Below are 25144 nucleotides of genomic sequence, written 5' to 3'. Positions count from 1 at the left end.
ATCTTTTGATTTGTCACGGCTTTGATTACGACCATGAGGAGTCTTACTCCTCCCCCTTGTTTTGCTTCGGCCTCTTACAACGAATGCTTCCGAATGAGAGGAACCTGCTGATTTTCTTCTAGTTTCTTCATTCAATAGGCTACTAGTGACTTGGCCCATTGTGAAAACTCTATCGGGCGCCGAATTACTGACGGTCACAACCAAAGTCTCCCAACTTTCGGGCAAAGAACTAAGTAGCATCAAAACCTGCAACTCATCATCAAAAACAATTTTCATAGAAGCAAGTTGGTTAACAATACTCTTTATTTCATTCAGATGTTCCGGAATAGGGTTACCCTCTTTATATTTTAAATTAACCAACTTACGAAACAAAAAAGCTTTATTTGTGGCTGATTTTCTATCATAGAGGCTCTCTAATTTTTTCCATAAATCATGTGCTGAAGTTTCAGTAGCAACATGATGAAACACACTGTCCTCAATCCATTGACAAATAACACCAACGGCTTTTCGATTAAGCCTATTCCATTCATCATCTTTCATACCCTCGAGTTTGCCACTATCACCCTCAATAGGTCCATACAAATCTTTACAAAATAATAAGTCTTCCATTTTAGTTTTCCAAGTTACCCAATTACTTCCATTGAAGCTAGACATACGACCCACATTCCCCTCCATTGATTTACACAAATAAATAAACCCAAATAGACCGTAAGCTCTGATACCAGTTGTTAGGGAAAATAGATGTGATTCCTTACAAGTAAATCAATCAATGGGAATAAAAACTAATACGGAAAAATTAAATCAAAGGTAACACAAGAATTTTTACGTGGTTCCCTCAATGTGAGGTACATCTACGGGATCGAAATTCGATTCCACTATCAACCAAATAAGTTCCAAACGATTACAAACGAGACACTAATGGTCTCACAAAAAAACACCCTTAGGTGAATTCCAAATAATCACAAATAAACAAGAGGAAAGACCTCACCAAATAGATGAACCAAAATCTTCAGAACCAGAGTTGTAGAAGACCCAAAATAACAAACCAAATTAATTTCAGAACAGAGGCAACATGAGCATGAACAAATCAAGCACCTTGACCAATCTTCACCAATCGGCACTGTTACCGAAGCTATATAGCAGCCGCCCACTTTTTTGGTGAAAAAAAACCCCAATCTATATCTCTCAAATATTGAACAATATATATTGTGAATCTAGGGTTTTGTAATCAAACCCTAATTGTTTCCAAATTGGATTGGGTCTCCTCAAATATAATATATAAAAATATATTATAATTAATACTAAATCAAATTAAACTCTTTTTCCAAAACCAATTGGGTCCCACACTCCAATAAGGAGGTATACCCAACAAATTGAAGTAGTTTACCAAGTGTAAGAGCATTTGCCAAGAAGCTTTCATGACAGTACACAAGCAGCAAAGGCATAGATAGACACATGCCTGTTGAATGTGAGGGGCAATCTTCTCCAGAGCTTGAGAATAAGGTAAAATGGCCTGAAAAAAATACAAGAAGTTTTAGTGTTATGGAAGAACAACTAAAAAGAGATTATCAGAAAACATATGAACGTAGTAACCCAAACTGACTTCGTTGTAAATAATGCGTACACTCTTACAGGATATCCAAGAAATGAAACATTACATACACTTAACAAACCTAAAAGCACCTGAAGAAATGATGCAATGACATTGATCAGCATATTGAACCATATTGATCCAAACAGACTTCATATATTAATGTTCCAACAATGACCTGTAATAAATTATAGTATATATAGTAGTATGAACACATAAAAGCAAATTACAAAATCAGATTTGAGAAAAATGGAAGAAGAATGAGGAATGAGAATCATATAAGAACAGCAGTGAGGGAATTGCAAAGAAAAATGAAGTGCTATGTTTTTTACAATGGTTTCATTTCTTACCGAATCACAGCCTTCTTCGCTGCCATCGAATCTGACTCAGATCTTTGAGAGAGGTGTTGATTGGAGCAGAAATCACAGAGATCTGAGTGCTCAAGAGATTTTTAGATCTCGAAATCGAATCTAATTCAGATCTCAACTGTTAGGCATGGTCTCTCTGTTTTCACTGTCGACTACGGATATGTGTAGATTGCTCACCACGGTCAGATCTCAGTCTAGGACTCAAATCTGATTCAGATCTCAACAATCTTCGTAGATCCGGTGGAGGCACCAGCAGAGGAGAAGGAGGATGAGCCGAGGTGGTACGGTTGGTGTTTAGGAGAGAGAGAGAGAGAGAGAGAAAGAGCCACCAGTGGAGGACGAAGGAGGATCATCAACGGCAATGGCAATCTGTGGCGATGGCCATAGCCATGGTGATCTGCGGCAGTGGCGGTGGTCTGCGGTGAGGTGACGTAGGGTGAGGTTTGGTGGTGAAGGAGAATCTGTGTGAGTGGCTTGAACAAATTGTTGTGTATAAACAAGAACAGGGGTGGGCGCCAATTTTAAGTGATTTCCCTCTATAAAAATTTCACCTTTAGTGACTAAATTTGTTTTTTGTCGCAAAATCATAATATATAATGACTAAATATTTTGGTAGCCAAATCTCAATAAACAGTGATTAAAATATTAGTCGCCAAAAGTACTAATTTGGCGACTAATTTTTTTTGTCGGAAAAAAAAATAAATATACGATGACTAATATTTTTTTTAGTCACCAAAACTTAACATTTTTTGACAAAATTGTTTGGTCGCCAAAGAGTAACCATAAAAATATCACTGTTATTTGGCGATTAAATTTTTCTTTTGTCACCAAAAACTATTATACGACTACTAAAAAAAAAAAAATTAGCAGCCTAAAATATAGACTAACGACGACAAATACATTTTTCAGTCGCCAAGAATGTCACTTTTGGCAACACAAAAAAAAAAAATTAGTCACCAATAACTAATATATCTCAACTAAAAAAATTTAGTAGCTATACCCTAAACCAACGCCGACTAATACATTTTTTAGTCACCAAAAGTGATATTTTTGGCAACTAAATTCCTTTTGGTCACCAAATTTGGTCGCCAATAGTGTAAATTCTTATAGTGTAAGCATATCAATACGAGCTTCTTTTACTTGGTTGGTTCCTTCATAAGTTATTTCTAATTTGTCTCAAATTTCTTTAGCAGAGTCACAACTAGATATTCTGCTATACTTATTAGAGTCTAAACCACATACAAGGGTGAGTTTGGCTTTGGCATTGGCTTGCAACAATCTGTGATCCCTCTCATCACATTCATCTTCGATTTTAGGTACACTAATATTGTCTACTAATATGGCAGGGATTTTTGGACCTTTGGTGAATATAATCCACATAGTATAATCTGTGGCTTAAAGATATAAGGTCATCTTATCTTTCCAGTGACTATAGTTATTTCCATCCAACAAGAGTGGCCTATTGGTGACTTGACCTTCAACAGCGTTGGTACTAGCTATAGTTGCCATGGATCGAAAACTCTTAGATAATTAAATCTAAGTAAGAGTCTAGGTGCTGATACCAATTGTTACCCAAAAGGCAATCCAAGGGGGGTGAATTGGATTTCTATAAATAAAAATTAATAATACCCCAAGAAAAATATCAACTAGTATAACAAATAATTAATTAATGATAGATAAATGAATAACAATTAATGATTAAGATAGATTAGCAATGGATTTTAACTATCACAATAAATGAGAGTTGATGTTTATCAGATAGTTATATTAGTTAAGTAAAGAGATTAGGGAAGAAGAGGCAAACAAATTTATAGTGGTTCAGCTTCAACCAAGCCTACATCTACTGATTCACTAGAGATATTCCACTATCTTCTAACTTCACAGGGGTGCTAGCAACCACTTCACAAATGAAGCAATCTTTCACAGATTTTACACAGACTTTCCAAGTCCTCAAACACTTGCAAACCTTAGGTGATTCACAATCACTCTCAAGGAATCAAGAAACCTGAGTATACTACACTCTTACAATGTTTGAATGATAGGTTTTGCTTGTAAGAATATCCATAAAGTGGCCTATATGCCACATGTTTTATTTATTTATTTATTTATTTATATTTATATATTTATTATATATATTCAATTGGTTTAATGACTAATTAATTCGTTTAATGACTAATTGGTAACTAATGTCTGTTCACTATCCCATATGGTGGTTTCATAGGACTTTACAACTTCCCTAATGGTGGGAAGTTATAAGGAGTTACACTTGGATATGGGTCTAAGCCTATCTATATATATGTTTGTGATAGCCATCAAACACAGACGTTGTTTTGTGAATAGAATAGGCTTGAAACTCTGTTCCTTCCACTTTTCCCATATGGTTCTATAAAAGTGTTCAGTGAGTGGGTTTTGTTTATACATTCAAGATTTGATCATTCAAGAATAAAGATTCAAAGGCTTGAACATCGGCAGGAGATATCATTCTTTCTGAATAAAAATTATTTTAATTCTCACAATTGGTATCAGAGCCAACTTTTTATTATGTTGTTTAGTTTTTATTTCAAATTCTTACATCAAACTATTATCAATTTCGTGAATCGAATCAAGCCTATTCTATACATGTGATATTTGTATATTAATTCAAACCATAAAATTTAACAATTCAGAATCATTGTAGAATCAGAATGAGTAATTTATATTGCATAACTTTTGAATATCACTATTAAAGAAAAAGGAAGCACTGTTGCAATAGTAGAGTCCATCATGATTTGTGCTAATGGTATTTACATTTATTTAGAATTTTCTCCTACTCTCAATCTATTTTATTTAGGAGACTTGTTGTGTGTCATTAACTATTATTTTTGACACACACATTAAAGAGCAAAATATTTAATTTGATTCTGTATAAAATCTAGAAATTCTCACACTTTTATTTGGATTTATTTGGTTTATTTTAAAAAAAAAAAGCATGAAAGACTTGAATTTATTTCTAAAATTTTCATAAAGAAATTTTAACATGTTGTTAAGGATATTTTGTTTATTATCATTGCATGTTTAAATAGTAAGCAAATTCAATTGAATCTCATACAGTGAATTATAACATGTTCTTTTAGTTTTTATAATTTTTTAGATTCATTGGCATGTTATCTAAAATAATGTAATATTATATTCCATGCATTAAGGTAATTATTTATGCATTGAAAATTCATGTGAAATAAGAGTATGAATACACTACGTGTTGGGCTTATGGAATTTATTTTGGTCCATTTTTTAAGAAAAATCTAGTATAAGGTTGAATTACATGTGTTTGGTCTTGGGACTTTTCATGTGATATTACTCTGATTGTATGTATTATACATTATGTGTATTGAAAGATTATGTATTTGTTGTGACTATAAGGATTTGCTCACGTTAATAAATTATGTCATATTTAAAAAATTTATTCTGTTTTAAGAGTAGCTATAGCATCTTAAGACATAAAGATGTGATCCTCAGTATTTTGATCACATAAGGTTAAAAATTAATTTGGCATTTTTACATTACAATCATGTTTTATAAATAATTTCTTGGTCTCACAGGAAAATAATTATTTATGAAATTTAATTGGAATAAGATAATGGATTGGGTATTAAAGGGATTGAACACTCTAAACCCACAAGTATGAGTTTTCTTTTCCTTACATATTTCGGAACCCATTAGTCTTATTATAAAGTAATAGCAAATCTAATACAGTTTAGTGACCTCTACCCACATGAAGGTTTAGATTTGTTACTGAATTTGACATTGGTTGATTCAGACTATAGCTATTGCTTCAAAGCATTAATAATGTTCTTGGTAATTGTAGTGATTTCTACCTCTGTACTATCTAATGAGTCTTCTCGTATTCTATTCTTGAACGGTGATAATTTTTTGGACTGGAAGGACAAAATCCTTCTAACATTAGGGTGCATGGACCTCGATCTGGCACTCCATGTGGATGAACCTCCTGAATCCATGGACGAGAGTTCCGCTACAAAAAAGAGTGCTTATGATAAGTGGAAGCGATCCAATCTCTTAAGCCTAATGCTCATAAAGTCACATATCATCCAGAGCATTAGGGGCTCAATCCCACCATCTGATAAGGTCAAGAACTACATGAGGGCTATTGAAGAGCAATTTGTTAGTTCTGACAAAGCATTGGCAAGCACCCTAATGAACAAAGTATCAGGAATGAAGCATAGCAATTCTAGGAGTGTGCGTGAGCACGTTATGGAAATGAGGGAAATTGCAACTCATCTTAGGTCTTTAGAGATTGAGAAGAAAGATAATCTCATATCTCTTGTGTGTTATGAATCTAATTTTGTTAATACTCATCAATATGATTGGTGGGTTGATTCGGGTTCTACAATTCACAATGCTAATACCATGCAAGGCTTCCTCAGCCTAAGGAAACCGACGGGAAGTGAACAAGGCATCTATTCTGGCAATGGGATGCGTTTACACGTCAAAGCTGTTGGAACTTTCAGACTTGTTTTAAAAATGGCTTTGTTTTGGATCTTGAAAACACATTTTACATTCCATCTTTTTCAAAAAATTTAATTTATGTTTCTAGACTAGTACCATTTGGATTTGAATTTCAGTTTATTGGTGCAAATTTTAGTTTGTTTAAAGACTCTGTTTCTGTAGGATTTGGTACTTTAATTAATGGTTTGTACAAATTAAATTTGGATCTTGTTTTTGAACAAAATCTTTTAACCTTGCATGGTGATATTGGCATTACGCGTGATATTGTTGATGAGTCCTCTTCTATTCCTTGGCGTAGGAGATTGGGACATATCTCCATTGAGAGAATAAAGAGGTTGGTTAATGATGAAGTCCTTCCGACTCTTGATTTTACCAAATTTGGTATTTGTGTGGATTGCATAAAGGGAAAGCAGACCAACAAGACCAGTAAAGGTGCTAAAAGGAGTGAGGAAATTCTTGGAATCATACACACTGATATTTGTGGACCATTTACTCCACCTTGTCTGAATGGTTAGAGATATTTTATCTCATTTATTGATGACTTCACACGATACATGTATCTCTACCTCTTGTTTGATAAGGTCGAGGCACTTGATGCCTTTAAAGTTTATAAAGCAGGGGTAGAGAAACAATCAGAAAAGAAAATTAAAATTGTGAAGTCAGACAGCGGTGGAGAATATTATGGGAGGTACACAGAATTGGGACAATTACCAGGTCCATTTGCTAAGTTCCTTAAGGAAGAAGGCATTATTGCACAATATTCAATGCCTGGCACACCACAACAAAATGGTGTTGCTGAAAAAAGGAACCAAACACTTATGGACATGGAAAGGAGCATGCTTAGTTATTCTAATATGTCTATAAATTTATGGAGTGAAGCTTTGAAAACCGCCGTGTATATCTTAAATAGGGTTCCATCCAAGGTTGTTTCCAAAACACCGTTTGAGTTATGGAAATGATGGAAGCCAAGTTTAAGACACTTACACGTTTGGGGTTGTCCAGTTGAAGTGAGGGTGTATAACCCACATTTAAAGAAATTGGACACCAGAACAGTTAGTGGTTTTTTCATAGGCTATGCGAAAAACTCCAAGGGTTACTGATTTTATTGTCCTTCAAATTCACTTAGAATTGTTGAAGCCAGAAATGCTAAGTTTGTTGATGAAGTTAACCCTAGTGGGAGTTACCCTCGAAAGATAGAGTGGAAGAAATCACGGGATCCAGATACAACACCTGTGAATAGAGGTGAATTGGTTGTCTTTCAAGATAATCAACCTGATATCCTTGAAAATCAACAAATTCAAGAACTTCCACCACAAGAGGACCAAATCAACATGAAGCCTGTAGCTCAAGTCCCAATTGAGACTACAGAATTAAGAAGATCCTCACGAGCTAGAAAGTCAGCAATTTCTGGTGATTATTTTGTATACTCAATGGAGTCTAATTTTGACATCGGACCTAAAGATGATCCTATATCATTTTCCAATGCCATGAATAGGGATGATTCTAAATTATGGTATGATGCCATGAAGGAAGAGTTGGAATCTATGGCTAAGAATCAAGTTTGGGAAATTGTCGAGTTGCCTATAGGAGTTAAAGCTGTTGGTTGTAAATGGGTCTATAAGACCAAGAAAGACTCAAATGGTAATGTCGAACGATATAAGGCTAGACTTGTAGCCAAGGGTTTTACTCAAAGAGAAGGCATCGATTATAATAATACATTTTCTCCAGTTTCTAAAAATGATTCATTTCGAATTATCATGACATTGGTAGCTCATTGTGATTTTGAGCTACATCAAATGGATGTGGAAACGGCATTTTTAAATAGGGATCTAGAGGAAGAAGTATACATGAACCAACCTAAAGGTTTTTGTTATGATAAAGATAGTCACTTAGTCTGCAAGCTCAAGAAATCCATATATGGACTAAAACAAGCTGCCCGACAGTGGTATTTAAAGTTCCACAATGTTATTACTTCATATGGTTTTACGGAGAATGTTGTGGACAACTGTATATACCTTAAGGTTAGTGGGAGCAAATACATTTTTCTAGTTCTATATGTGGATGACATTTTACTTGCATCTAATGATTTGGGATTGTTACATAATACTAAACAATTTCTTTTCCAAAATTTTGAAATGAAAGATATGAGTGAAGCTTCTTATGTCATTGGCATAGAGATTCATAGAGATAGGTCCAAAAAGACATTAGGATTATCTCATAAAGCCTACATTGAAAGAGTTTTGGAGAAATTCAAGATGAGTGATTGCACTCCTAATGCAGCGCCCCTGTTAAAGGGTGACAAATTCAGTTTAAGTCAATGTCCGAAAAATGATTTGGAAAAGGAACAAATGGTTAGCATTCCCTATGTGTCTGCCGTAGGCAGTTTAATACATGCTTTGGTTTGTACACGACTTGACATTGCATTTGCAGTTGGGATGCTTGGAAGATACCAAAGTAATCCAAGAATGAAACATTGGAAGGCTGCAAAGAAAATCATGAGGTACTTAAAAGGAACCGAGGACTACATGCTTACTTACAAGCATGTTGACTGTCTTGAGGTGGTTAGATATTCAGACTCAGATTTTGCGGGTTGTCAAGATTCCAGAAAATCCACTTTAGGACATGTCTATTTGCTAGCAGGCGGTGCTGTGTCATAGAAGAGCACCAAAGAGACGATAATTGCATCGTCAACAATGGAAGCAGAGTTTATAGCCTAGTTTCAAGCAACCTCACAAGCTATTTGGTTAAGAAATTTTATCACAGGGCTTCAAATTGTGGATTCAATTTCTAGGCCATTAAAGGTTTACTATGATAATTTGGCGGCGGTTTTCTTCTCTAACAACAACAAAAGTGGTAGCCAAAGCAAGCATATTGACATAAAGTATCTTGATATTCGAGACCGTGTTAAGAAGCAAGAAGTCAGCATTGAGCATATTAGTACCGATGTGATGATTGCAGATCCCATGACCAAAGGTGTTTCTGTAAAGGTGTTTTCAAAACACGTTGAGGGTATGGGACTGATTGGTTAGCTCAATGATTTTTCTAGTTGTTGTTTTATTTTGTTTTGTCATGACATTTTGATTATTATTAGTGAAAAGCATCATTTTGTGCACCTAAAGTATTTGTGATGCTATACAGTCCATTGGGACTATTGATCCATAGGGATCATTGGACCCAGAATAACTTATTAGAAGTTATTCATAAAGAATGACACCACATAAAGTTGAGAGTGTAATACAATGTAATACATGGAAGGAAATACTTAATTGATAGAGTATGACCACCATGATTCGTGTATTATACCTCTAAGGTTTGGGTTTTTTTTATTTAATGGCCATCTATAGACGTCCCCGAACGTCCCGGGAGGGAAAACCCCCGTTCTGTTCATATTGGGCTCACTACAGTTCAGGACTCTCAAATTGTCACGGTTCTTAATCTGATCTCACAATGTGCAATGTGAGATTGATAAATCACCAAAGAGTCTAAATCCGACAAATCGTTTTGGAAAACAGATTTTTGTAAAGAAGTGCCAAACATGGACTGCTTTGCCAGATATAGAGTCGCCACCTAAATATTTATTTCTGGGAGAATTTAAGAAACCCTGACTCGTTGCCTAAGGCCACGTGTCCGTCATCACCAAAGTTGCCTCGGCTCAGGAACTTGGGTACGATTGGGGAAGGTCAGCTATGAGCACCCCCGCTTGCCCGATCAAAGATCGGCCTCTACTAACCATGATATTTAGTTTTGAAAACGTTATGCATTCTTATTCCGATTATTAGCCTAGATTTACTATATGATACGCACAGCATACAAGTATAGACTGGGTCGCCTGAATTGAAACAAAGCATTTCATGTTTGTTTTGAAAACGGTTTGCTACTCGCAAGTAGGCTAAAATGCAGGTTTTGCCACCCTCAAGTGGGCTTAGAAAAGATGGTTTTGCCACTGTCTGGTGGGCTAAAAACTCATAGTCAATGCATTATTCCAATTCAGATAACCCAACTTTCACCCACAAGCATTTAGGCAGATATATCACATAAGCACATAGTCTCATGGTAAGCATGCTATCATGGCAATACTCACACTCATGCAAGGATGCTAAAACATAAATGCTTACCGAGTACTCCAAGCCAAAACAGAAACTAGTTAGTAATCATATGCATGATCCTAGTTCATGTTAACATGGCTAATGCAACATACGCAAGATGCAGCTACAATAGGCTCGGCTAATCTATGGATGGCATATGATGATGCTACAACTAACACGTATTCAACTTGGAATTGAAATACAATGCAGTTAGTATGATGCGCCCAGCCCGGTGCATGCAAGACAAATGTATAGATGCAAAACATGCGAGCATAAGGATGCTAATTTAAACATGCCCTAATTTAACCACTGAAAGCAGATAAATAAAAGGGAGAAAGACGTGGGGTTGGAAGGTATACACACACCCACGCACACTTATTACACAATTGCCCTCGCTCGGAGGGTCCAAATAAATAATACAGTCCGAATAAACAATTAAACTATTCTAGCTAATTAAATATTACAAAACTTCTAATTAATTAAACAAATTAACTAAGCTATGGAAAGCAGTAAAAGGCCTCGGGAAGAGGGATGCACGCATGCTCGGATTGGCTTTGCTCGGAAATTCATTGCCATGACACATGTTGCCTCTGTTTACACTGCTCTACACCTCTGAGACTTGCACAAATCCCAAGGATGCTCCAGAACCACCTTCTGAGCACTGTGGAAGGTCACCGGCCATCCATCGACCATGGATATTGATATCGGCCACAAATGTTTGGTCGATCGGCACTGTAGATGGCCGACCAGCCATATCTTCCTGTAGAAACTTGTTTTGACAGCAACAGAGGACAGACAAGGCATGGCAATGCATTTCAAAGTAAATGTTTGCACAACCACACTCCATATCATGTTTAAGACTCAAGGGAGTATGGTGCTCGACCCTCGGACCACCAATTGCGCATTTCAATGTGTGATGGCCCAAGAAGCCAAGTTGGACATTTTAATGTCAAATGAAATGCACACAAACACATAAGGAACCCAACCTCAATCATGGTGATTCAAGAGGCAAGGCATGCATGCCAAATGCAACCTAAGCATGTGAGCTAAATATGCAATATGAGCATGCAAGCAAGTAATGTACGTTAGGCACACAACCTAAGCAAACAAGCATGCAAGGCATGAAGCAATGTAACAACATTTGAGCAACATGCAAAAGGTGGACTTAGACTAATTTGGGCAGCTCTCAAATAAGCCCGAAACAGTGGCCAAATGCTATGGAAATGAGGGCGAATGTTCATACAAACATGCATGCACACACACATGGTCCAACACTTAAGCACAAAGAAGCAACTTTTAAACACATTTAAAAGAGACTATTATGGACAAATGGCAAGCACATTAAACTCTGAAAAATACATGAGGGATGATGCCAAATCAACCTATCAATGCAAGCAAGGCATGCAACTATGTCCAAAACTCAAGGCAAGCCAAAGGGCTTAAACCATGGCTATATGAAGCAAGTCCCAAAGGGCCGAGGGGACTCAAAATAGTCGCAATGTAGGTCGAGACAAGGCCCAAAACACACTTAGATGGCATCTAAATGGCCTACACAAGGAAGCATACACAAAGGTCTAAACATGGGGCATGAAACACCAACCTTTTAAAGCATTAAAGGGGCATCAAATGCAAGCGTACAAGCATGGAGCAAGGACTGAAATATCATAACTAATGGTGCCAAACCACTAAAATGATGAAAATAGAGCATGGTAGAGGAGCCAACACTCAAAGCATACAAGCTAGATTGCATGCTAGCTATACAAAGCAAGTCATGGATGACCCAAACAACCAAAATCAGACCTAAATCATGCCAAAATATGCATAAAAGCTTCACAAAGCTAAGCCAAAATCATGCTAAAAACAAGGCTCAAAGCACAAAGCATGTTAAGGCAATTTCATGGCATTACAAGACAAGTATGCTAAGCATGTATGGTGTGTCTAAACCAACTTAAAACAGTGCTATATCATGGCAAAATAAGCACAAATAACACTTAAGACATGGCCAACATGAACTCAAGAATGGTGCTCACACATGAGGCTAAAATGGCACATTTTGAAGACAATAAGGAGAGGGGATGGCCCTCTCCTTCTTAGAACCTTAAAGCACCATCCCCACCACTAAAATCCCTTAAGATTTCAGTGATGAGGAGGTCCAAACAAGGTGGTCCCGGAGCTCACCGAAATAGCACAAAATAGGGGCCAAACAAGGCCTTAGAGGGGTCAAACAACCCCAAACAACAAAGTGATTTTAAACAACTATTTAAAGAACTCAAAAACAAGACTTTCTTCAGTTTATGACAAAGCCCAAAACAGCATGCAAGATGGGCCAAAAGCTTGTGCAAGAAATGGGGATTTAAGGCTTAGAAACTCACCCTTGAAGACTTTCTTCAAAACCAGCACTCCAACAGATTTTTCTGAGTTAAAACCAAGTCTTGAGTCCCCACAAGACCCTCTAAGAACCTTAGATGAGTGGTTGAGGTGTGTGCTTAGGAGTTGTGGTGCAAAGGGGTCAAAAACCACGCACTTTGGAGGCTTGGATGTAGAGATATCAAGAGAGATATATGTTTTTGTCTTAGACAAAAGTGTTGGAACCCTTGCAATGGAAGAGAAGCTCTTCTTTTATAGAGGAAGAAGGGTTCAAGCTTCTCTTAGAAGCTTGGAGCAAAAGGGCCAAGAAGGCCAAGCTTCTTGGAGAAGCTAGACAAAAGGGCCAAGCTTCTTGGAGAAGCTAGACAAAGGGTCCAAGTTTTTTGGAGAAGCTAGAACAAAGATTCAAAAGGTTCAAGCTTCCTCGAGAAGCTAAAACCAAGGGTTCAAAAGGTTCAAGCTTCCTCAAGAAACTAGAACCAATGGTTCAAAATGTTCAAACTTCCTCAAGAAGCTAGAACCAAGGGTTCAAAAGGTTCAAACCCCCTCAAGAAAAGGTCTCGGCCAGAAAAAGTGGCCGATTGACCAAAATCAGTGCCCGGCCAACCAAACACAATGTCGACCGACTATCAATAGTGCCGACCGGCCATCACCAATGGCCGGTGGCAAGGAAACAAGGCCGGTGGCCTCAAGCCATGGCCGGTGAGGTGTGGGGATGGCTTACAAGCTATTTCCCACCCTCAGAAGCAAAACAACAAGTGTTTGATGCAAAACCAAACAAAAAACAAACAAGTCGAGAGGTCTTGAGGTAAGGCGCGTAGCCGAAACCTCCGAGAACTCAAGACGAACACAAACAAGGGTAATCATCGAGTGTTCAAACGATGACGTCTAAGTCTTAAGGATGGTCAAAACTGGGGTGTCTACACCATCATCAGTTTGTTAGTTACCTGACAATCAACAACGTGTTATATGTGCCAAGTGAGAGAATGTAAGAATATCCATAAAGTGGCACATATGCCACATGTTTGTTTGTTTTATTTATTTATTTATTTATATTATATATATTCAATTGGTTTAATGACTAATGGGTAACTAATGTCTGTTCATTGTCCCATATGGTGGTTTCATGGGACTTTACAACTTCCCTAATGGTGAGAAGTTATAAGGAGTTACACTTGGATATGGGTTCAAGCCTATCTATATATATGCCTGCGATAGCCATCAAACACAGACGTTGTTTTGTGAATAGAATAGGCTTGAAACTCCGTTCCTTCCACTTTTCCCATATGGTTCTGTAAAAGTGTTCAGTAAGTGAGTTTTGTTTATACATTCAAGATTTGATCATTCAAGGATAAGATTCAAAGGTTTGAATATCATGGCATGAGGTATTCTTCTTTCTGAATTAAAATTATTTTAATTCTCACATTGCTTTCACAAAAAGTTAGAAATGAAACTCTCTCTCAAGAAATATTTCAAAGATTGAAGCTCTGAGTTATATCAGTGAAAACCTCTCATAAGTGTATACGCTAAAAGCTAAAGCTCACTATAATTTCTGAAGGGAAAATAAAAATCAAATGATGAACACTTCAGAGAATAGAGAAAATGAGATTGATGAAAGATCAAAAATGATTTCTTGCTTGTGTTGTTGTTGTTGTTGTATCTACTTCAACAACAAGAGCACGACTATTTATTTAAGGAGAAATTCATCTATTGTCTGTCGCGTGTGTTGAGAAGATTGAGTGAGATTTTGGTTAAATCTACTCAACTCAAACTTACATTCTCCATACATGATTAGATGTTGAAGTAGTTGAAAAATGGGTCTGATTGTTGGCAAGTATTTTTGAAAAATAATCGTTGCAACACAGAGTGGTCGTCCACCCGGATGTCCAAATGAAGTTTTGCTCTTGGTGGTCATCCGCCTAGACGTCCTCCCAGATGTCCGGTCAAGTCCTAGTCGTCAGGGATGACTGTCGCAGTCATTGAGTATACTGCTAGTTTGACAGCCAGAGCGAAGCAGAATTGAACTGGAGCAAAACTGGGCCAAATGCCATGGCCGGTAGTCCCTCTGGACGTCTAGCCCCTTGTGGACTGGGCTGCTTTGCTTTGTTGCTGGGCTACTTTGGCTGGGGCAGTTCTAGGCTGTTCTTCTTAGCATGTTAATCTCCATTTTTTGTTATAAAAGATCTTTAACAAATGAATTTAAGAATTATCCTCAATTTGTAATAGTTGAATTAATATTCAACTCTCAAAATAAATCAAAACATATAATAAATAATCATCAAAATAAATTATGCCTAACAAAGTTTTTAAAGATCTAAAAACATTTGGCCAAAACAGGTGAAAAATGGTGAGATCTGCTTTCAGACTTGAGCTTTATGTTGGAGAAATAAAAGGTAACACGAGTTTCAGATTTTCATCATCTGGTGCTTAGAAAAGGGCATGCAAGTTTTAGGACCAGTCAAAATGGGGTATTTACACTACAAGCCTTCCCTTTTTCCACGCCCCCTTTCAGAAGGTTTGAAAAGAAAGGCCTCACAGTTCGGACCCCCGTGGTTCTGAATCTAATCTCACAAGTACAATGTGAAAGTGATAAACACCAAAGAGTCCAAATTCGGTAAATCGTTTTGGAAAATTGATTTTGAATAAAAAAAGTATCAAAATTGGACTGCTTTGCCAAATACAGAGCCACCACCTAAATATTTTATATTGGAGAAATTTAGGAAACCCTGACTCATACCAAAGGCCACGTGTCCGTCATCACCAAAGTTCCCTCGGCTTGTGAACTTAGATACGAGAGGGGAAGGTCATGAATTGAGAACTTCCGCTCGCCCCATCAAAGATCGGCCTCTACTAATCATGATATGATCTTTTACAAACATTATGTGTTCTTATTCCGGTTATTAAACTAATATTATTATGTGATGCACACAAGCAAGTATAGACTAGTTTAGTTAATTTGGAACAATTCAACTCATGTTTGTTTGCAAAAATAGTTTGAATTTGCCACCTTAAGTGGGTTTAAAGTTTGCAGATTTGTCACCAAACATAGTGGGCGTAAAGCATGTTTTTCCACTCAACAAAGTGAGCTTAAAACATACATTTGTTGAATTGTTCTAATTCAAACAACAAACCTTCATCCATAGGCATTCAAGTAGTTTAGCATTTAAGCATATAGCCTCATGGCAATCATGCAAAACATGACAACATTCACGCTTATGCAAGTATGCTAAAGCGTAAAAACTCACCTAGTACTCCAAGCTAGGAAAACATGAGTTTGCAAAATATGCATGATTCCTAACTATATTAAGTGTCTAATGCGGTATATGCAAAGAATGTTATTAATAGGATCGGCTACTAATATGGCATATGGATCGATTTGAACAACATACGATTAAACACGTACACTACAACAAAAAAATGGTTTTTACGGCGCGCAATGCAAGCCATAAAAACCCTTCTACGACGTGCAACATGCGTCATATTATGACCAGTCATGGAAAGCCATTCACTTTCAACGACATACTTCGTACGCCGTTAAAAATTATTTAACGGCAAATTTTGTGCGTCATTATTTTTTCTACGACATGTTACAGTACGCAGTTAAAACCTATTTAACGACAGATTTTGTGCGTCGATGTTACTTTTTCTACGACTGCTTTTACATGCCGTTAATTGGGGAGATAAATAACGACGCTAATTGCACGCCGTATAATATGTAATACGACGACTTATTATGCCTGCCGTAGAATATGCAATTTTTTTTTTTATAATTTTTAAATTTAGCAAGTTCTATTTAACTAATTTTGTACAATCTAACAAATATTATAAACAAACATCACAAAACATCAATCAAACACCAAAACATAGTTTGAAACATCAAAAAGAAACTATATCCATAAATTATAAACATTCAACAATTGTCTATACATTCCAAACATTCAAAAACTATATCCTTAAGTTCTAAATTGTACAAAAAAATTAAATCATCCAAAACTATGCATATCAAACTTTCTAAACATATCTAAAACTACCGACAACAGGTCTTATAGCAATTGCAGCTGTAGCAAATCCACATGCTCGTGTTACCGGGACGAGGATGCCCAATGTATGTGTTCAGGCACCTAAACCCGCGGCAATAGCTAGAGCAACTATCCCTATTGCATTTCTTATTTGCATGACAAAAGAAACTTCACATAAGTACAAAAACCAACTCCTCGGGAACAAAAATATTTTTTGAGGTATTAAGAAATGATCAAGAAATTTTAAAACATCAACAAAACATTTCTAAAATTAATAAAATAATTTAATGGTCCCATAAAAGCAATGTCATAATGAAAAATTAGCAAAAATTCAAAATCTCAATAGTGTTAACGTATATGCAAATAAAATCTACATAAAGCAAAACTTTTTTTTTCATACCTCCAATGAAGTTACCTCTAATGAAGTTACCTCATTTAGGTAGAATAATGATGTCTATATATCCATTCAAAGAAAATAAACTATGCAAATACATGAAAGCATCTTCAGCTTTCTTTGCAAATTGAGGAATAGGAAGAGTCACTCATTTGAAAACACATTCACCATTAAGAAGCACAAAATCAAAAAGGCACAAAGGTCTACCTTCATTCAATGGTAGTTCTTTAATATTTAGTTACCAGAAATTTACTGCAACAATGATTCAGAAGAGCCATCTGATCGCTTCAGCTCATGGTAACCAAAAGTTAATAATTGACAAAATAAGGTTCAAGGGACTGAGAAAAAGTAATCTAGAAGTAATAAGGTTAATCTGGGGGATGCCAAATTTATATTCCTATGATCATATACAATCCTCAAGACAACTGAAAATGAAAGCTGACCCAGTCTATAAAGAACTGATGACTTCAGACAATGCAGACAATGATCAACCGTAACGTCTTGTCATCTATGAATCTGACAACTAAATAAAAGAAGAGAAAAAATACTGCGAAGATTAGAATTTAAATAATCTTTGTCCAACTTTGATGGAGAGCATTCTGAATACTCAGTGATCAACCTTAACGTCTTGTTATCTATTATCCTGTCAACATGGTAAACTTGGTTTAGCACAGATGAATAGAGAGGCACAATATACGTAACAAGCCCAACAGTGGTAATTAACTTCACTAGTTCAGTCAATTTCAACTGATTTACTATATAAAATTTTGAAAGTACAACTTCAATCTTAAAGTTATATTTTCAAAACAAATTTCATGAAACAATCGAAATTTAAGAAACTAGTTTAACACTGTTTATGTTTTAGGATTCTGTTACAAAATAACTTACAATTGGTAAAATACTCATAATCATGTGACGTTCACATGTTGTTTTCGACTAATGACATAGTAAAAAAAATATGAATGAGATAATATTAACCAATTTTTATTAGGTAGTTGTAAAAAAATTTGAATAGTTCATCAAATATTGTAATTTTTTATTTATTGAAAACAATATGGAAGCAAAAGATTCAGGACTACTTAATTTTTTCAAAATTTGTGCAAAAGCACAACCAAAAGAAAGAACAAATTATAAACAACAATGATAGCACAAAGGAAAATTTATCCAGAGAAATAATCAAAAAAAGTAATGAAGGTTTGAAATGAATGCAAGTTACACATCAATTTTTTTATTAACTTTTTTGGACGATTTTTTTGGGCAGTGCTAGGTATCAAGAAAAAGTAATGAATAGTTTAGTTAAATTTCATTTCAGGTGAGAATTCCATTATATAATAATTAAATTTAAGTCGTACATCAATTTTTTGAGCTATTTTTATGAAGAAAACGATATACAAGTCACATTGTTGACCCACTTACTAAACCTAATAATGTGTAAATGAAGGGTGATTATTCGGTAGTCTTGTGTCAACGGCGAGGAGATAAGTCGCCACCAGTGTCATGGGCACACACACTACATGCGTGGCGGGACAGAATAACAAATTCAAGACCCCACACTTCTCTTCTTTCATCACTTCAAGTCCATGACTGGAAAAGATAAAACAGGAATAAAGAAGACAAAGTTGATGGACCAAACTATCTATAATTATCTGATACATCACAATCTTTGCAAAACAAAGAATATAAAAAGACAACCATTAAAAATTTGAGAAAGGAAAAGTGGAGAAAGTTGGAGAATCGATTTGGATTTTGATACACATTTACAATATAGTGATGGAGTCTGTTTTCAAGATTGACTGGTGTTTTGAAGTAACAAGCAACCAAAGATCCCACAGAAATGATTATGACAGACAAGATAAAATTTCAGCTCTGCTTTATCCTATTCTATGCAAACTCTATTGACAATGAAGTTCAATGTGAAGTTGATTTGTGGTGTGGTTTCCATTCAACTCTGTAGTGTCGAATCTTCTTTGTGCTTTTAAAAGAAAACTATAATAACCTATTCGAACTCATAGCCTACAAAAAAATAAAAAGGAAACTCACCCCATGGCGCACAATCATATGGGCCTTCAGTCAAGGCAGCAGTCGCAAATAAGGGCAAATTCTTTTGGACAATTCATAACGAGATAACTCATTGAGCTTCAAGGAGTTAAATGTTACTAATTGAAGGTTTTAAGAAATATCAATTGACCATTTTTGAAGAATTTTCTATGCGAGGGTGGAAGAGGAACCAGGACACATCACAGTCTTAATTAAATGTTTTGGAGTAAGCAGTCACTTGATAGGACACCTTCATTTACAGATGGGTCCTAAAGATACTTAACACTTCGAAACATAACTGTAGAAGCAGATTCACAAGGCATTATAATGGAATTCTCCTCTTCTAGCTCTACTATTTTACAACCATGGATGAGAAATTCAGTCACTGGTATAAATCATGGGATGAGGCTGATTTGCTTCAAACGTCCTTAACAAACCATCCTGTTTGATTAGGCCAAGACTCCCCACCTAGTAAATAAGTGTGACCTTGCTAATCTGAAATGGACACTAGCACCAGTCTACTATTATGCCCAGGATTAAACTATAAGCCTTTAATTCTATTCAACACACAAATTAAACTCCAAGCCTATCAAAGATTCAAGACAGGTCATTTACTGCACACAGTAAGAAATATGCCTCTGATAAAAAGGGCACTGAAACAAAGGAGAAAAACTAATCTTCTGTTCAAATGTAAAAGTGATCATTACCCAGCAAATAGTGACTAGTGAGGGTGCATACGGTGGGGTTTTGTGCCCAGCAGTTTCTTTCTGAAATCTTGTTTTCTCTTTGCTTCATAATCATTCCCCTTATCTGCATCTTGGTTAACAAGAACTCGTCCCAGTCTCTCTAAAATTCTGCTTCCAAATCCATTAGAAACTCATTACATAAAGAGCAACTAAACAGGACAGAAATTCATGGAGATCCGCATCTCCATAGGAAATTCTGTACAGTAAAACATAGCTGGCAATTCAATACAAGAAACTTACAGCCAATAATCATAAGTTGAAACACCGACATGGTGTCCACGAGGAACAGTGACGACAACCATCAAAAGACTAAGAAACAGGACCTAATTGAAACATCATATGAGACGATAAAAAATATGGTACCTGATAGACATCAAGAGGTTCAATAACCCTAACCGAGCTACGAAGTTGAATTCAAATCAAAATGATTTCTAATGTGCTCCTGCTTTCATCACTACTTTCATATCAGCCAAAAAATATAATGGTACAACTTAGCCATCTTAGGCACAAATTATGTGCAACTAATTCAGCCGAACATATGTTTGTTGCAAACCAAATCATCATAATTTGAAATTACTGCAAGTTTCGATACAAACTTTGTGCAATTTTCTTTTCTATTCTTTTCAATTTTCTATATATGATAGAACTCGTCGGAACCAAATTGAACAAGATACAAGATTTAGAAGCACATATTATATATATAACGAAAAGCAATTCTTCATTGAAACATTAAAATTGTTCAGAACACCTTCCAAGATAAAAACTTCAAGCACGACAACTGAACTTTTCTCAACCAACAGAAATTGAAAATCAAGAGAGGGTGTATATCGTCTAAGCTAGGAATGGCACAATACTTCTTTCACAATGAAAACCATATAATTGTTTTCTTTGAAAACCATATACTTGTTATTACCATGAAGGATAATGAATCTTTTCCCAGCATGAAAAGAAAAATGGCAAGTAGGAATTCCACTGAAAGTTAACATAATTTTTTCGAAACAATTGCAAATCCAATGTGACCATTGAACCCAAATCCTAGGATTTTTAGAGTGATGTAGTGATTACAGATGAATTTTGGCTTTCATTTTTTCTTTTTAAAAACAAGCTAGAAATATCTGAAGCAGCCAGCAAACAGAGTCCAATGAAAATAACATGATAAAAAATGCAAACCCCAGTTGGCCCAATTTACTTCATTCTATGGCAAGGACTGAATAGCAAAACAAGAATTAGCAATAGAAGAGAAGTTTACCCCAGACATTGTTTATCTATACATTCTATGCCACGGGGAAAGGATTGCAAATGGTTAAGACCTTTTCTAGCAATTGTTGTTGGCTTCTGCTCAAATTTTTGAGCCACCGGAACTGCTATCGTCTCCCACATCTCACGAACCCTACGAGCAAGCTACCACAATAATACAAACTAAAGAAAATTCTGCATAAATTGGAACCAAAAATAAGAGTAAAATCAAAAAGTAAAAAGGCACATAACAATATCATAATAAGTTTAGTTTTTGCAAGAAGGTGTATGTTATTGTAACTAAGAAGTCATCATTTCAAATTGAGAAAACATTAAAATAACGAATTTTGGTTCAAGATTTGTATATGCTAGCCAATGTCCACTGTTTACTAACATGGTGATGTAGTTCAAAAGCAATTAAAAAAAGAGCACCTTAAGGAAAGATAGATTCCTAGTAATTAAGCTCTTTGAGATGCAATCTTACCCTAAATGTGATGCCTACAAGATAGGCATGATGCATCTATTCTTTTTTACTTCTACTTCTCTTTAACTTTCTGCACTAAGCTCCAGATTTTTAAGGGAGAAATACCCCATAAATCAACAACAAAAAGTAAGGACTCTTTGATTGCATGTATTCTACCATCACAAACAGCTCAAATGGGCCCCCTGCTTTTTCGATTTTCTAACACCCTGATTTCCCAATGAATACAAATATCACTTAATGTCATTTAGGGCTGTTCAACCTGATATATTCGGTTCAGCTGACGTTCAAGGTTGCTCCCTCTTAATGTACAAAGAATAAAATTGGAATTCATAGTCTTTCAGATATGCAATTCTAATAAAATGCTACTTTCCAAATAATGCATATTGTTGAGTGAACTATGGCAAGAAGTCAGAAACACATAATAGTTGTCTTATTTACATAATAGTGGAGTTGAATGAAAATCTATGCATATGTGACTCATTCTCAATATTGCAAGTTCGAAATCGTTTCTTTGCCATATCTGCTAGACAAACAATAGATGTAATGAATCAGAAACTAACATATTAATCAAATTAAATGAGCATTTTTTTTTAGAACTAAGCAAAAGATAAGGACCTTTATTGATGATTCATAAGCTTTGAACTTTCTTCATGTATTTTCCTTGAGGTATATGGTTTGGTTTTTCTCCATTAACATAAAAATGGAAATTAGGAAAGATGACAAGAATGTGGGGATGCAATATTATGCTGTTTGCAGCCTAAGTCATAATACCTGTAATCCTGAAACTCACAGTATTGTTTCTGCAAGCCTACAGTATTTGTTCTTCAACAATGACAAATGTACCATGATGTATGTAAATGAGTGTAAGGTGGGGGTGAGTAGGTTTGATGTTTCTCAGGTCTAAACAAATATTTAATATATTTATGCGCATTAATTTCAGGTGTCCAAGTATAGTTGCAAACTACCATTTATATTATTCAATACCAGTAATTATACAATAAGGCCAAACTGAACCCTAACCTAATTAAATAAGGAAACAAGGAATTAGAATAATTCCTTGCTAGACATGAAAATAAACAGAAAATTACCAAAAATAGAAAATACGATTTAAGCCCAAATCTGCATACTAGGAAACATTAGAAAAGCACCAAAACAGACAGTGATAAAAACAGACTTCTCAAAATAAAGTTATTCCCAAAACGAAACTTTCCTAAAACGGCAAAATAACTAATTTAAAGGCCTAAACCAAGAATTTGGTTTAAATTCACTGTTCATCATCGCCGAGGATGGCCATGATTTTGATTTAAAATGCCGTTTTCAATCAGACTACCAAATTTGAGACAATTCTGAGCTCATCCCAAAAGTGTCGCTATTGCTCTGAATTTGGTTTCTTTCTTGCCTTTTGGCGGTCCAATTGTTCCAAGAAATCTTCAGCTACTTGTTCTACACCACAAATTCAACACCTAAGGGTCTAACAATCTTTTCATTGATCAGCATTTATAGCTAGGGGTCTTCGGCTACTTGTTCTACATCACAAATTCAACACCTAGCTATTTTAAAATCAGTTTCTTGAATACACACATATTCTAGATTTAGACAGAGTTAACCCAACATTTCAGTTTTGACTGCAAGCAAGCATTGTGCAGAAAAATATTACGAGACCAAAGTTAAGATGCAGTCATACCAAACTATGACCCTTGCATGCGGGGATCTTTAGTGGCAGATTAGTTGGTGAAAGGTAAGGCTTTGATGAACCTGTGGTCCAGGAGAATCTATCAAAGTTAAGCACCTGTAAAGAGCAAAGAAACAAAGAGGGAGATTAAAATAAAATATAGCAGCTAAAATATATGGAATAAAATAAAATATAGCAGCTAAAAAATAACGACACAAAGAGGGAGATTAAGAGGGAGACTAAAAAAAATGAAAAAAATACAAATGTGAAAAGAAACAAAGAAAGAAAAAATAACAATTTAGATTGACTTGACAAACTTACATAGTATGAAGTAAACAAACAAAGTTTAGTTTCAATTCTCAGCTGTGTACAAATCCAATCTCAGTTGTAAGCAAATTCAGACAAGAGGCAAAAACTACAGGTTTAGCAAATTCAAAGTGAAGAAACTCTTGACAGGTTGAACAACGAATGGGGCAAAGATCTAAGAAGTTGAAAATTATAGTTAACGCTGTGTTTGGTTGGGGGATTTGGGAAGGGAAATGGAAAGGGAAATGGAAATGAAAGGAAAAGGAGAAAGAATTAATAGAATTCCAAATCCCAACTATGTTTGGTTGTGTTGGTTATAAAATAGAATTGATGTCCTAAAAGGTATCCTATTTCTTTATTTATTTCTCACCCCCTTTCTTTTCCCATATATTTTTTATTATAACCAAACATAAATAGGATTACATTTCTCATTCCTTTTCCAAATCCCACCTCAAAAACTCCAACCAAACACAGCATTAGGGTTTGAAATTGGGGGAACGAGAGAGAGAGAGAGAGAGTGTTTGTTTACCTGATGCAAGAGGTCTGAAATCGAGAGGATTAGCAATGGTGGAGTGCAGGCGGCTCCACGCACTGCTACCGAACTTCCTTCATCTCTCCACCGAACCCCACTACAGCTCCGACGCTACTCCTATTACGTTTCGTGTTAGCCACCTTCTTCGTGTTTGCTCTCTGCCTTGGTCAGTTCGCCACTGACCTCGCGGTGGGGAAACAGGGCGGCGCCACCACGCCGTGAGACATTTTTGGTAGTGGTGGTTTCGAATGGTGGCGTAGGGTTTGTGCTTGTGTGAATGGTATAGAAAAAGAGAAACAGAAGTGAGGGTTTGTTTGGTAAAGTTTATTTATATTTACAAAAATTTTATAAATTAGTTTTTGTTTATTTTTAGAAAAACATAAATTATAAACGCGTTTGGTAATTGATAAAATATTTAAAAATATAAAAAAGAGTGAGAAATGACAAGTGGTGGCGGAAGACGGTGGTGGAAAGTGGTAACGGTGAGTGGTGGGTAGCGGGTGGTGGCAGGTGGGTGATAGTGGTGGTGGTGGTGGTGGGTGGTGGTGGCAAGTGGGTGGCGGATGGCAGGTGGGTGGGTGGGTGACGGTGGCGGGTGGTGGGTGGTAGCGAGTGGGTGGTGGTAGTGGTGGTGGTGGTGGCAAGTGGGTGGCGGATGGCGAGTGGTGGCGGGTGGTAATGGTGGGTAGGTGGGTGGGTGACGATGGCGGGTGGCGGGTGGTAGGTGGTAGCGAGTGGTGGTGGTGGTGGGTGGTGGTGGCAGCGGCAGGTGGGTGACAAATGGCACGTGGTGGCGGGTGATGG

The 25144-nt window shown here is 36.2% G+C and overlaps 1 protein-coding gene across 6 annotated transcripts in view; it reads right to left on the bottom strand.

Moving 5' to 3' along the window:
• LOC114307164 (uncharacterized) overlaps positions 1-24591 on the bottom strand; it is a 138272-nt gene extending 113681 nt beyond the window's left edge. Inside the window, exons 1-7 of one of the 6 annotated variants that reach the window (XM_082887748.1) lie at positions 24338-24591; positions 23824-23983; positions 23515-23619; positions 21360-21541; positions 20351-20433; positions 20103-20218; positions 1388-1513 (exon numbers count right to left, since the gene is read on the bottom strand). In XM_082887748.1, coding sequence (XP_082743874.1) covers positions 1388-1513; positions 20103-20218; positions 20351-20433; positions 21360-21368 — 334 coding nt within the window. In that variant the 5' untranslated portion in view covers positions 21369-21541; positions 23515-23619; positions 23824-23983; positions 24338-24591. Of the gene's footprint in view, positions 1-1387; positions 1514-17515; positions 17971-20102; positions 20219-20350; positions 20434-21359; positions 21542-23514; positions 23620-23823; positions 23984-24337 lie in introns of those variants that run through there. The other 5 variants (XM_082887749.1, XR_014340404.1, XR_014340407.1 and 2 more) reach the window with 5 other exon arrangements.
• Between the last annotated feature and the right edge of the window lie 553 nt (positions 24592-25144).

The sequence above is a fragment of the Camellia sinensis genome, chromosome 9 (genome assembly GCF_055761805.1).
Source record: "Camellia sinensis isolate YWXY chromosome 9, ASM5576180v1, whole genome shotgun sequence".
Taxonomy (NCBI): domain Eukaryota; kingdom Viridiplantae; phylum Streptophyta; class Magnoliopsida; order Ericales; family Theaceae; genus Camellia; species Camellia sinensis.
This window is presented reverse-complemented; position numbering and strand designations above follow the sequence as displayed.